The sequence below is a fragment of the Alosa pseudoharengus genome, unplaced genomic scaffold (genome assembly GCF_046254945.1).
Source record: "Alosa pseudoharengus isolate Yale_2024_CS ecotype anadromous, Long Island Sound unplaced genomic scaffold, YU_APseudo_1.1 YU_APseudo_1.1_scf_19, whole genome shotgun sequence".
NCBI lineage: Eukaryota > Metazoa > Chordata > Actinopteri > Clupeiformes > Clupeidae > Alosa > Alosa pseudoharengus.
The window spans coordinates 19091385-19106384 of NW_027468657.1; the positions used below are offsets into that span (position 1 = coordinate 19091385).

The following is a 15000-nucleotide window of genomic DNA, read 5'->3' on the forward strand; positions in this document are numbered from 1 at the left end:
CTATCGTACATCCTAAACCCGTTGAAAAGGGGCCCTCGCATGAGACACATACACTGAAAGATACTTCCTCTTTTACCCTGTGATATTATCACAGTCCGAAGACAATTACACACAGGAGTAGCGATCTCAACTGTGTTAAAGGGAATCAATCCCTTTAGACACCAGAGTAGTCACAAAACGCATACCTCCTCTTTTACCCTGTGAAATCCTCACAGTCCGAAGACGAGCGCACCCACACCTACAGGAGTAGCGATCTCTACTGTGTTACGGGAGCCCCGTAGACACCAGAGTGGACACAAAACGCAACAATTATTTTATTTGGAAAGACCAATACTGATTAAAACAACACAGAATCCAAATCTAATAAGAGCCTGTTATGTTTCACCTGACAGTTTAAACACTGTGCTAATACATAACTACATGTATGTTAAGGATAGAGATGGCACCACCATCGCATCACCACACACACACACACACACTGCTGAAGCTGCATAAAGCTGGTTTGTGATCAGCAGGTTGTTATTGTCCAGCGTAACCCTAGTCAGCCCTCATTGTTATCCAGTGTGGAGTGTATGCCCTGTGCTGGCTCTGTTTACCTGAGGACTTCCAGACATTCACCCTGGACACAGTGTGTGTGCGTGTGTCTGTGTGTGTGTGTGTGTGTGTACGAGAAAGACATATATAGCCTGAATTAGGCTCTTATCCATTAGCTGGCCTCTTGTCCTTGGCACTAATGAATGTTGTTGTGGAGAGGCCATCCAGGGTCCATAGTGTTGTTGAGTTCTCATCAATTTCTTTGTGGGCATGTTTTCTTGAACTTGGCCTCCAATGCAACAAGTCTAACAAAGCTGTGTGTGTGTGTGTGTGATCCATTTATAGTGATTAGTGCCAGGCTGTATTTTTCTTCCATTAGACTCCAATTGGCCTCTTAAAGATGCCTAAATAATGTCTGTGTCCTGAGAGAGATGGCTCCAAGCTCTCACCCAATCACATACATCAGATGACTCAATTCAGACGTGCCTGTATTTCTTTTACACACGTTTCTTCCTCTATGTTTATCTGTCTGTTTATTTATTTGTTTGTTTGTTGATTCATAATACTACCAAGAATGAGCCATAGTCTCAAGACGCTTTAAATAATCCAAGGTGTTTACATTCACATGTATGTATGTTTTGTGGACGCCTTCATGCAGAACTGCCTGCGGTAAAGCTACACAGTATGTTTTGCCAGGAGAAGTGTTCTCTAAGTAGCAAAGCACTGACCTCGAGCACTTTGTTAAAGTGCCCATATTATGACTATTTGTCAACAAGTTAAAATAGGTCTATGAGTTCCAGAAAACATGTTTCTGAAGTTGTTTGGTGGAAATAGCTTGTAGGAAAAGATTCTTACCTACCCAATGCACTCTTTTTCAGTCCCTGTCAAAGTATGCTGTTTCTGCTGCTCATTACATATTAATGAGCTGCTGCTCCCTTACCCACGCCCCACTCCATTAAAGTAACACCAAAGGTTTTTTTGCACCTTAAAATAATGTTTCCAAAATCGTTTCAGTGGTTCATCAACTCGTAACAGGGTGAACGGCACTTCTGCATTCGCTTCGCGGCCCTCTATCGCCTATAACCGCACTATGTAAGTTTGCCAGATCGGGTAGCAGATCTGTAGTTCGATGGAATGAGACATACTGTAAGAAACTACAAATTTGACTTGCATCTGAAGTCGCAATACATCGTACTTTCATAAAATCATGCAACATATTCTACCTTGTCTGTGGACATTGTTATTTGCAAAGCCGGTGCTGGATAAACAAATAGTGCGTTTGACAGAGGAAAAGTTCTTGGTGTTGCTTTAACTGTTACCAGGGTCATCCGTGCCAAATCAACAAATGCCTCCAGCCTAGCCTGACCATCTTGGCTTTGCTTCATACTTTATATCAATAATGCTAAATATTACCCAACAACTAGGCTACTGTGCAAAGGTATCTGGCATTATTTTCTGAGATATGTAGGCTTAAAAAACAGTTGAACTCGTGGGCTTGGTGTGGAGAGGTGGGGTGTTGATTGTGCAACGTCTGAAACACGGCAATTCAAAATCCCCTAACATCTACTACACCTTCGTTTTACATAGTATAGCCAGTAGCTAACACTTAGCCTACCATAATCTCTATGTAAAACGGTTAGCTTGCTAGCTAGCTATCTAACAGTGGAACTTCAGTAGCCTACAACATAAGCTTAGCTATCTCACCTAGTTGTAGGAAATATGTAAGTGATGGAATTAGAATGAATCCCATGAACAAACAGATAACTCTTACACCAACCTTATTTTGTGCCTTTATTCACGTTTGTTCAACGATTTAGTAAGTATAAATCCTTTTCCCTGCCCACTTCGACGCAGCTCCATAGGTTTCCATTATATCCACGTTTTGCCCTAAAAGAAGGTGGTGGGTGGGAATATTGAAATGTTTCGGCTTGTGACGTCAAAAGCCTTGCCGATTTTGACCAGCTCACCCTGGAGGCTGAAGGCAGGATACATCCAGAAACCCTTATCTCACTCAAAACAGCATGGGTGTTTTTTTTCCCAAGTTTGTATGCGTGTGGAAGCACCAGAGACACACAATAAAAAGTGATTTTTTTCATAATATGGGCACTTTAAAGTCATGGAGCTTTGCAGGCTCATTTGGTTGCATATTAGATTTCTTTGTGAGCTTTAAGTTTTATTTATTTATTTGTTTTGTTTTGTTTGTGGTTTAAGATCTGTTCTGATGAAGCCTCTAGTGAGTCCTATGTGTGTGTGTGTGTGTATGTCTGTGGGGAGGTGGACGCATGATTGGTTGACTGCTTTCTCCAGTCTTCTGTCTCTAACCTGTTGATCTGGGGAGATAACGGCAAGCGGAAACAAGGAGAGTGTTTTGGTTTGGGTTTATTTGTTCAATCGAGTGTGTGAACAATGCAAATCCCATCCTGCATGTCATGACGTGTGTGTCCATGTGCGTATGTGTGTGTGTACCTGTGCATACATTTATTTATATTTAAGCAGTAAAATATTCATGTGTGTGTGTGTATGTGTTTATTTGTATTTAGCGGTATTGTGGTATAAATTAATACTATGGATTGAAGACATCAAGAGAGAGAGAGAGAGTGACAGAAACTGAAACAGTAAAATTAGACTAGTAACCTTTATTTTGAGTAGCCTACCTCCCCCTGGACACGGGTACATGTACGATTATTTTAGAGCCGAAGGACTAGCAACTTCTCATTTTTAGATTCTAGCAAGATATCTCCGGGTCGACGAGACCCAAATTGCAAGGCTGCTTCTCGTCTGCAAGTCACTACCAGCTATGCCCTATGGCTATGTTAGGTGAACGCTAACAACTATTCTCTATGGCTATGTTAGGTGAACGTAGGGTTACCAACTTTCTGATATGAAAATAAGGAACGGGGGGGGGGGGGGGGGGTAATACACTTCAGTACACCGGCATCTACTTCAGTTAGTGGGGGGGGGGGGGTATTGAAATTATGTATGTATTATTGTACTAAATAGTGCATCATTTTACAAAATTGTGAGCCATTATTTACTAAAATGCATACATAATACACTACATTTTATCCACAATCTAGTAAAATGAGATCATAATTGAGTAAAACAAGTGCACAATTTGGTCAAATGAGCGCACATTCTCATAATATATTTAAAAAAAAAATCTTGCAATGACGCCTCCAGGGCTCCATATTGAATTAATGTAACCTACTAGCCTACTCATTTTCTATCTGGTGCAAAACAACAATAATTTCGATGCTAAAACACTTGATAAAAAATAACTGTTTGTAGCCTATTATACTCAAACCAAACAACTCTGAAAACTGAACTGGCAGATATGCTTAAATTTTGAACATCACAAGCAGCTGTAGAAGCTCTGAATTTGGTGAAGCCTTATTTTATTTCTGGCTTTTTTCTGTCTCTGCAGCAAGTAGGCTAGCCTATTTGTTTATCTTGCACAGATGCACTGTAAAACTCTGAGCAAGACATGTCATCTCATGCTACTAGGCTATCAGCGTAATATACGTGACTCACAGTGGCTCAAACGAAAAGTGCATTCTCTGTTGGGATAGTGATGACAGACAAACTGAGAGGGATAAAGGACAGCAGCAAAGTTTTCCTTTATCTCATACAAATCGTGAATTTTTCATTCAGTCTAACTTATAATACTGATCTGTCATGGATTTGCACGAGTTGATTCTCAATAATACGGAACAAAATGCGTTCCGTATCAGTTCAATTCGGAACACATCTTTTTCCTTGCAAATACGGGACGATTCCGTATTTTACGGAACGGTTGGCAACCCTAGGTGAACGCTACCTGCTATTCTCTATGGCTATGCTAGGTGAACGCTACCAGCTATTCTCTATGGCTTTGCTAGGTGAACGCTACTACCTATTCTCTATGGCTATGCTAGGTGAACGCTACCAGCTATTCTCTATGGCTATGCTAGGTGAACGCTACTACCTATTCTCTATGGCTATGCTAGGTGAACGCTACCAGCTATTCTCTATGGCTATGCTAGGTGAATGCTAAAAGCTAGGTGAGTGATTCCCTACAAGTTCAAAATGCTGTTATATTAAGGTAAAAATATTTTAGTGCTGCTTTGTAGCTGTAGTCAGTGTGTATGTTTGTTTATTTGCGTTGACAGATTTGAGCAGGAGATTACTCACATATGTGAGAGAATGTGTAAGTGAATGTTTGTAAGCATGTGTGTGTGTGTGTGTGTGTGTGTGTGTGTGTGTGTGTGCGCGTGTGTGTGCACTGCAGGGCAAAGGTGAAGCAAGCAACCTCTCCTTGGCTCTGTGGCGGTTGAGTGGCAGGTGGCATTATGTGGCCTGGCACTGCCTGTTTGGCATTCACACAGAGATCAGCGTGTAATTAACGAGGGTCTGCTGTGCTCTGATATGTGCGTGTGTATGTGTGTGTGTGTGTGTGTTTCTGCATGTGATGCCATGCTAACGAGTGCCAGTTTGGGTAATTACCTCTCCAGGCCAGGGGAGAAGGACATGAACACAAATGTATGCACACACACACACATGCTCACACACACACACACACACACACACACACACACACACACACACGTGTGCACACACACACACATGCATATGAATGCATGCACACAGACACACACACACACACACACACAAACACATAATAATATGTGCATGTATGCACACACACACACACACACTCACAGAAAGAGAGAGAGAGAGACAGACAGACAGACATACTGTACATGCATTGTCACAAGTACTCACATTTTCCTGACACAATGTCAGCACAAATGTCTTATTAGAGGCCTCTCCATCAGTCATGTTGACAGATGCACACACACACACACATTCTCTCATATGAGTGCACACACTTGACACATGATAAACAAGGCTGTCAGTGGGGCTCAAACTGTGTTTCTTACACCCCAGTGAGTCATCATCTATTACAGTACATGCTGAAGGATCTCCTCTTAAAACTATATGGCGAACATGGAATTACTTATTTCCATTGAGACCCCAATTGACTTTACACATTTAGCGGTGAAGAGTGGCCACTATTCCTGTTATTGCATACAGTATATACATGTGCATTGACTTACCTGAATTAAATGATGACTATGTTTTTGTGAAGCAATTCTGTTCATTATTGAGTGGAGGCTGTCTTCGGTGTTTGTCATGGGAATAATATTGTGAGGATGTACCTAGTAACTATTTGAACCACATGACACAGTTGTCAAGATGAAAAAGAGATGAGCACACATACATTCTGGACGTACTGTACATCACAATCTGCTTCTAAATAATGCACTTTAAAGCCTTTGGGATCAAGCTGACTTTTGAACTTGGTTCAACTTTCAAAGCGCAGCGCAAGCGTATTCAATTGTCAGTATAGGCAAACCGTTTGTGTTGCTTAGGAACGAGATAGAACTTATTATGGTCTGATCATTACGTTACGCTTGCCGCTGGCCAATGTTGGCCAACGCTGGCCAATCCCCGCCTTACTTATTTACATTAAGACCCCAAATGCCTGGACACATTTAACGGTGAAGCGCTGTGAGCTGTGAAGAGTGGTGAACACTGTTCATGTTATATATATATATATATATATATATATATATATATATAAACGTACATATCTACATACTATAGATTTCAACGTCCCATTTGAATTGTCAGATGAATGGTCAAGGCAAGCGAATATAGACCCTTTCAACTGCATAAACAAACGTGCATTTCCCATGGCACAGAATACAACATTGAGGCAATAGTAACTTTGCAACAAGAAATAAAATAAATTGGAAAAATAAATTAATTTGGATAAACAAGTATTAAAGTCGACTTTTTGTGCTAAAGTCTGATTCATTTTCATAATCAACGTATCTGCATTGGTTTTAAACATTTCAACCGGAAACGCTACAGTAACAGATTGAAAAGGTCTATACAAATAATAGTGCACACAGCCTCCCTCACCTAAACCATTTTCACATTGAAAAAAGTGGCATTTTCTATAGAAACACATTGAAAAAAGTGGCATTTTCTAAACTAGCTTGGGACTGTTTTTGGGGGCGGAGGATGAACAAACCAAAATCTAAATGAGAGGTGGAAGCACAATTTGATGTCTTTACTTGTTAATAGTAATAATAACAACATAATAATAACACCACAATTTGATGTCTTTATAATTGTATGTAGATCTGTTGTATAAAAGTTAAAGTAGTTATAGTGGGATTGGTAAAGATTATACCCACGGCGGCATGCCAATGGCCGAACCACAGCCGTGGGTATATCTTATACTGATCCCACTCTCACTCGTGCCATATTGCTTATCCATAGCAAATTAGCCACATTGCTGACTGAAACTTTGAACATTTCCAACTTGAAGTGGTTGAATATATTGACTTTCTCCTATCTCACCAGGAGCACAATAAGTATCTGTTTGAAGTCCCATAATTGCGGTCATTTCCATCATGTTAGCCTTGGCCTGTTCTCCGTAGTGCAAGGTCAGAGTCAATGTGTTTTGTGTGTGTGTGTGTGTGTGTGTGTGTGTGTGTTGGGACTGGAATCTATTTAACAATATGATCTCACATCCGTCTCCCTGGGAGTGTACTGTAGGTCATGTGACTTCAGAGCCCCAACATGAGAGACTGCAGCCATGTTGTTGTTTTCTTATGTACAGATTTCAGTCATAGCACTGTCACACACACACACACACACACCCACACACACACACACACACTACTAGTCCCCTCTATTCTTTGCATTTCCCAAATTGACTGATGTTGAATCTCAGGACTCGAAAGTTTGTTCTTTGCATTTCCCTGGTCTTATCTGCCACTGCTAGAGGATGTGCTGTTTTGACATTGTGAATTTGACAAGGGGCTTAGAACTCAGCTACTCACAAAGTCTCTGTGTGTGTATGTGTGTGAGAGATCACCTGTCCAATCTCTCAATTTTCTGGCATGCTGAAAAGCACTCAGTCTTATCTGACTCATCTGTTTACACCTCTCTCTCTCTCTCTCTCCCCTCTCTCTCTCTTTCTTTTTCTCCAGCTCTCTCTCTCTCTCTCCCCTCTCTCTCTCTCTATCCCACTCTGTCCTCCATATGCCCTCCTTAATGCCCATGATTTCATCGGGGTGGCGTGGGAAGGGTTTGAATATATAGGCTTTTTTTAAACTTGTTGGTTCCGTTTTGACTGATAATAAAGGAATCTTAAAAAAATAAAAAAGTCTCTCTCTCTCTCTCTGTCCCACTCTGTCCTCTGCATGCCCTCCTTAATGCCCATGATTTCCCTTACATACTCACACACACCACACACACACACACACACACACACACACACACACACACAGACACACACACACACAGACACACACACACACACACACACACACACACACACACACACACACACACACTCCCCATGTCATTCCTTCTTCCCCTCTCCCACTCTCCCTCGTTTTCCTCTGTCATTCTTCACCTGGGTCCAGTCTTAAGGGTTTGTCATTCTCTACCTGTGTCCAGTCTTAAGGGTTTGTCGTTCTCTCCCAGTCTTAAGGGTGTGACATTCTTCTCCTGGGTCCAATCTTAAGGGTTTGTCATTCTTCTCCTGGGTCTAGTCTTAAGGGTTTGTCATTCTTCTCCTGGGTCCAGTCTTAAGGGTTTGTCGTTCTCTACCTGTGTCCAGTCTTAAGGGTTTGTCATTCTCTCCCAGTCTTAAGGGTTTGTCGTTCTCTACCTGTGTCCAGTCTTAAGGGTTTGTCATTCTCTCCCAGTCTTAAGGATAGATAGATAGATAGATAGATACTTTATTGATCCCCAAGGGGAAATTCAAGGGTCTCAGTAGCATACAGACATCACACACAACATGCACTTACAGCAGAAATGGTAAACATAAGTATAAGTGTAAACATATAATTAAACTCCACTGAACAATAAAGACAGTAGAAGATAAGAAAGATAAGAAAACTAACAAAACTAAATACTAAATACACTATATAAATTAAATGAGGGTGATCAAGCATAAGACGCTTGTAGTGACAGGGCCGGGACTGGTAAGGTGTTCAAGGGAGTGAATGTCATGGTGAAGGTGCAAAAAGTAGTCCAACCATAGTCCTTTAGTTATGTGTGCATGGCAAGGTGCTCAAGAAAGTGAGTGTCATGGTGAAGGTGCAAAAAGTAGTCCAACATTAGTCCAACAGTGCAACGGTGCAAGAATAAGGTCTAGAGACCAGCATAAATAATATGGACAAATAGGAGAGTAAAGTATAATGTAGACAAGGTAATATAAAAAACTATGTCAGTGCAAGAACAGGTTGAGGTACAGTAATAGGGTTATAGCCATTCATTCATTCAGTATTGTAGCAGAAGCCTGACCGCAGCAATTGATCATGTGTGCTAATATAGCATGAAAAACAGTGTAGCAGTAAAACAGTAGTGAAAACATTAGGCTGTGTACATTAGTAAAACAGTAGTAAAACAGTAGTAAAGCAGTAGTGGGCAGTCAGTACTCAAACATGGAGAGGGTGGAGAGGCAGACAGACTAAGCAGAGAAGTATATCTCTCCTTTGGGTTTGTCGTTCTATACCTGGGTCCAGTCCAGGGGATTGCTGAGCTTTTTTGTTCTTCCTTTGTCTGACACACATTACACACTTTGTCTCGTTCTCTCTTCACAGTGTCTCTTGTTTTTCAGTCTGCAAAGTGCCTGTGTGTGTGTGTGTGTGTGTGTGTGTGTGTGTGTGTGTGTGTGTGTGTGTGTGTGTGTTTCCGGCTTCAACCACAGCAGCCTGATTTTCTGTGGAGAGTACACTTACAATGGAACTTCACCCTCTTCACACACACACACACACACATATTGATATACAGCAGACGGGCCCTGCCCACTAATCCAAATGGCCGGAGTGTGACAGCTTTAGGTCCATTCTATTACACTGTGCCTCTGATTTAGGGGTGGGCTCCACTGTTCACTGTTCTTGCCTCTCCCCTCTCTGAATTGATATCCCAGAGCTGTCAGTGCAGACATAAAGAAGACTTTAATAGGAAGCCAGAGACGGAGGCAGGAACAGAGAGAGGGAGAAAGGGAGGAGGGAGGAACGGAGAGAGGGAGAGAATGAGCAGGAGGAGGCTGGGGACCGGAATGAAAGAGGAGAACAAAAGAGAGGAACTCAGGGAGGTGAAGGGAGTCGGACATGGAAGAGGAGTGCAGGAGAGTAGGGGGCAGCAAGCCAGCAGAGGAGAACACAGCATTGGACTGTTTATTGTTTCCGGGCGGTATTGGACCATTCCATTAGGTTAATTGATTGTGGGGTATTTCGTGACGGAACTGATCAAGCCGTATCGATGATTAGTCTTTCCACATGTAACCAAGTTTATTATTTAACAATGTATTTAGCTCATTCTGCTAGTGACAAATGATATATATTTATGCTTGTGGCCCAGGGTCTGTCTTGTCTATTGTGTGTTAATTGATTGTTTAGTGTTTACCTGTCTATGTTAAATGGTGCTGGCCGCCAGGTATATGTTCCCCTCTGTCCTCTGTCTGGCCTATGTGATGTGTAGAGTACTGTGAGTAGGCTACTATGACTGTCACACTGCTGCTGTATTTTGATTAGAAGCTAAAGCAGATTTTTCATACTGGTTCAATATCACAATTTTGGAAGATTATTATTAACATTTTTCTGTGCATTTTTCTATGGACTCTTCTGCTTGGTTGTTCGAGCCAAGCCGAATAATAAATTACTGTCCATCTTCACTACTGTCTCTGCTTCTTTGGCCACACCCACATTCCTTAATGGTAACTTCCGCTCGGTTCCATTACAAACACAGCAGTGGAGAACACAGAACATAGCAGTGGAGAACACAGAACACAGCATTGGAGAGAGCAGAACACAGCAGAGTAGAACACAGCAGTGGAGAACACAGCAGAGTAGAACACAGCATTGGAGAACACAGAACACAGCAGAGTAGAACACAGCATTGGAGAACACAGAACACAGCAGAGTAGAACTCAGCAATGGAGAACACAGAACTCAGCAATGGAGAACAAAACAGTGGAACACAGCATTGGAGAACACAGAACTCAGCAATGGAGAACACAGAACTCAGCAATGGAGAACAAAACAGTAGAACACAGCAGTGGAGAACACAGGGTTACAAAAATCCTTTATTATTATAGTCTATGAAAAAACATACAAAACACTACAGGATCATTGTGTCACAATGTACAGTAGAATAAGTTTAAAATGTGCAGGTTGGCGCCTTGCATGGCAGTCTACACCGTGTGTGTGTGTGAATGGGTGAATGTGAGGCATGACACCGTAAAGCACTTTGAGTGCTGAGAGGACAATGAATGCAGACCATTTACCATTTAAACTATATACACCATAGAGGAGTGTGACTGGACAACAGGAGAGGAGTGTGTGACTAGACAACAGATGAGGAAGGTGGGAGAAACAGAACAGCACAATACACACTCAGCAATGTGACCGCTCCAATACATGTATGCCGTCCATGTGGATGCGTGTCAGAACACGGAATGCAGAATGCAGTATCTATAGGTGTCTATAGATTCCATAATCTATAGATTACAATTCAGTTCTATTTTATTTCTCAGTAAAATCCAGTGTCAGTTTTTCGGTTTCGGCACTAGTGTGCATGGGCAAGTGACAGAAAGTGTTGTACTCATTTACTCATTCCAGAGCGTATATGCCGAGTGCCTTGGGGGGGGGGGGGGGGGTCATAGATAGAGACTGCAGGAGTGTGTGTGTGTGGGGGGGGGGGTCATGGTTAGAGACTGCAGGAGTGTGTGTGTGTGTGTGTGTGGGGGGGGGGGGGGGGGGTCATGGTTAGAGACTGCAGGAGTGTGTGTGTGTGTGGGGGGGGGTTCATGGTTAGAGACAACAGGAGTGTGTGTGTGTGGGTGGGGGGGTTCATGGTTAGAGACAGCAGGAGTGTGTGTGTGTGTGTGTGGGGGGGGGGGTTCATGGTTAGAGACAACAGGAGTGTGTGTGTGTGTGGGGGGGTTCATGGTTAGAGACAGCAGGAGTGTGTGTGTGTGGGGGGGGGGGGGTTCATGGTTAGAGACAGCAGGAGTGTGTGTGTGTGTGGGGGGCGGGAGGCAGCAGGAGAGAAACAGGAGAGATCCATCAGAGCTGTGCAGAAGCCACGCAGGGTGTTGGAGTCGGACGGAGGATCGGATGATGACCGGTGGGGCTCGTCACATGGTTACGGCTCACGGTGGACTTATAACTCAGTCTTCTATTCCAAAAGCAAGAGTTAGTGGAGGAACCGCGGAACCTGAGGAGAGTGTGTGGGAGAGACCGGAGCACCAGGAATGTGGGAGTGTGTGGAGGGGGGAGAGGGAGGCTGTCAGGAATATCACTAAGAGTGACACAAGAGCTGTGTGGAGGGGAAAGCAGGAAAAGATTGAATATTAGGAGAGTGAGAGTGAGGAAGATGTAGGGGCGGAGCACACACACACACACACACACACAAACATACACATACACATACACATACACATACACATACACAAACACACACACACACACACACACACACACACACACAAACATACACATACACACACACAAACACACACACACACACACACACACACACACACACAAACACACACACACACACCAGTACTCTGACCATTAAATGGACTTCACTTTTGCATACAAAAGAGAGCTGCTTATCATCATACTGACGAGAATAGATGTTCACACTGGCTATAGGGTTCTAAATGATCTTACTGCAGTGCTTCTATGGGGTTCTAAATGATCTTACTGCAGTGCTGCTATAGGGTTCTAAATGATCTTACTGCAGTGCTGCTATGGGGTTCTAAATTATCTTACTGCAGTGCTGCTATGGGGTTCTAAATGATCTTACTGCAGTGCTGCTATGGGGTTCTAAATGATCTTACTGCAGTGTGGCTATAGGGTTCTAAATGATCTTACTGCAGTGCTGCTATGGGGTTCTAAATGATCTTACTGCAGTGTGGCTATAGGGTTCTAAATGATCTTACTGCAGTGCTGTAGCCCGTGAGATATTGTAGGGTAAAGCCTGTTAAAGTAAACTTTATCTTGGGAGGACATTAAGCCTGTTGAAGTAAACTTAATCTTGGGAGGACATTAAGCCTGTTGAAGTAAACTTCATCTTAGGAGGACATTAAGTTACGTTACTTTGCTTCATGTGTTTGTCTGTCTCAGCTTGGGGGCTTTTTTCCTTTCCTCGCAGCTGTGATGAGCACAGCTTTTATGTTTAAATAGGCCCACCTGTAGATACTATCCCTTTCCTGCACCACAGATGAAAGTCCCAAACAGAAAAGAAGAGCAGAAGGTTTCAAAGGGTTAAACGTTAAAGGGCCTTTTCTGTCATTTCATTGCTTGTGTATTGATGGTTGAGGTTATGTGTGTGTGTGTGTGTGTGTGTGTGTGTGTGTGTGTGTGTGTGTGTGTGTGTGTGTGTGTGATATGTAATGGTGTGTGTGAGTTGCGTGATGGCTGTGTGCTTTTTCGGCTGATGTTCCCAAATTGTAGCTATGATGTGATTGAATGAAATTTCTAATGCAAATGTTTCTGAATGTTGATATTATGCATGTCTTTGAATATGCATCTAACACATGTATTATGTATGCTGAATATTATTTATGTGCTTGAGTACATCAAATTATTTGTAGCAATGTGGTGAAATAATAATGAGTTGATGGTATCGGAATAAACATGTCTTTAATCATTTTTGTGCCTGTAAAAGGAATTTCATTTTTCTAAAGGAAGAAGTGTGTTTGGGAGAACTAACCACTTCAATCCACCAATTCAATCCACAGCCTTAATTTGGAAAATGTAGAAAAGAAATGAAAAGCTGATTCATTAAATGTGAGAGAGCTGTCATTTATTTGCCATCACTGACAAACCCGTTTTTCTCTCCCATTTCTCTCCCTCCCTATCTGGAACTCTCCCTCTCACTCATTATCCCCCTCTCATTATCTCTCTCTCTCCCTCTCCCGCTCCCGCTCTCTCTCTCCCTCTACTTCTCCTTCTGCTTTTATCAAATTAATTTTCTTTATATCTATATTTCTCTGTCCTTTACTTTTGTCTCCTCTCTCTTGCACACTTACACTCAACCCCCCCTCCCCCCAACACACACACACACACACACATACCCCCCCACACACACACACACACTCTCTCTCTCCCACACACACTCTTGTTCTCTTTTTCTCTCCCTCCCCCATCTGTAGATCACCTTTTTCATGCTGCTGTCGGCGGTGTGTGTGATGCTGAATCTGGCTGGCTCCATCCTCTCCTGCCAGAACGCCCAGCTAGTCAACTCACTGGAGGACTGTCAGCTGGTGAGTCACACGCACACACACACACACGCACGCACGCATGCACACACACACACACACACACACACAGACACACACACACACACACACACACACACAAACATCTCTCTTACACACATATACTCACATACAATCCCTTAGACTGGAACACATTCCCAAACAACAAAATTAATGACAGAGAAAGAGACAGATCTACATTGCAGATCAACAATAGCTTTGGCAACACTGTTCCCATAGGAAGAGACAGAGCATTCCCATTCCCTACCAACAACATCTGAGGAAATGGTGAGAATGAAAAAAAAGAACAGAAATTACACCACCAAAAACAGAAATGATCACACGTTTTGTCCTTCAGCAGTGTGTCACGTCTCACACAGCTCCAGACTGTTTCCCAGACTTCTCTTCTGCTGGTATCACATATAACCTGCCAGACTTGACTGTCCTTCAAGCACTGCTCCAGCCCAAAGAAAACACATTCACACACAAAACTGCCCTCATGTCCGACCACATGTGGTTTTGTCAGAGACAGTAATACCAAGGCACCAGTGAATGAGTCTGAGTCCAGTCCAACTCCTGCTTTGGATTCGGATTGTGCCAGTGTGATACAGAGGAGTTCATGAACTACGGGGCGATGGTAGTGTTAGACTCAATAAACCCAAAATGCACCCTGCAACAAACGACTTTATTCCAGTTCAGTACAGAACAACACCGTAGCTACCATTTCACCTGCAACTTGTCCAACGACCTCCTATCCCAAAAACACACAGCGCATGTGCTCCCTGGGTCAAAGGTTAAACATAAGGAGGGAAAATATAAGTTAATGTTGAGAATGAAAACAAATAGAACAGAAATTACACCACCAAAAACAGAAATGATCGCACGTTTCGTCCTTCTGCAGTGTGTCATGTCTCACACCACCAAAAACAGAAATGATCGCACATTTCGTCCTTCAGCAGTGTGTCACATCTCACACAGCTCCAGACTGTTTCCCAGACTTCTCTTCTGCAGGTATCACATATAACCTGCCAGACTGTCCTTCAAGCACTGCTCCAGCCCAAAGAAAACACATTCACACACAAAACTGCCCTGAGACCAACAAAGAGCACCTCAGTCTACTAAAA

General features: G+C 42.8%; 1 protein-coding gene across 1 annotated transcript in view; it reads left to right on the forward strand.

Annotated features, from left to right (window-relative positions):
- fam189a1 (family with sequence similarity 189 member A1) overlaps positions 1 to 15000 on the forward strand; it is a 170739-nt gene that overhangs the window by 103396 nt on the left and 52343 nt on the right. Inside the window, exon 3 of the mRNA XM_076292704.1 lies at positions 13772 to 13882. Coding sequence (XP_076148819.1) covers positions 13772 to 13882 — 111 coding nt within the window. The remainder of the gene's footprint in view (positions 1 to 13771; positions 13883 to 15000) is intronic.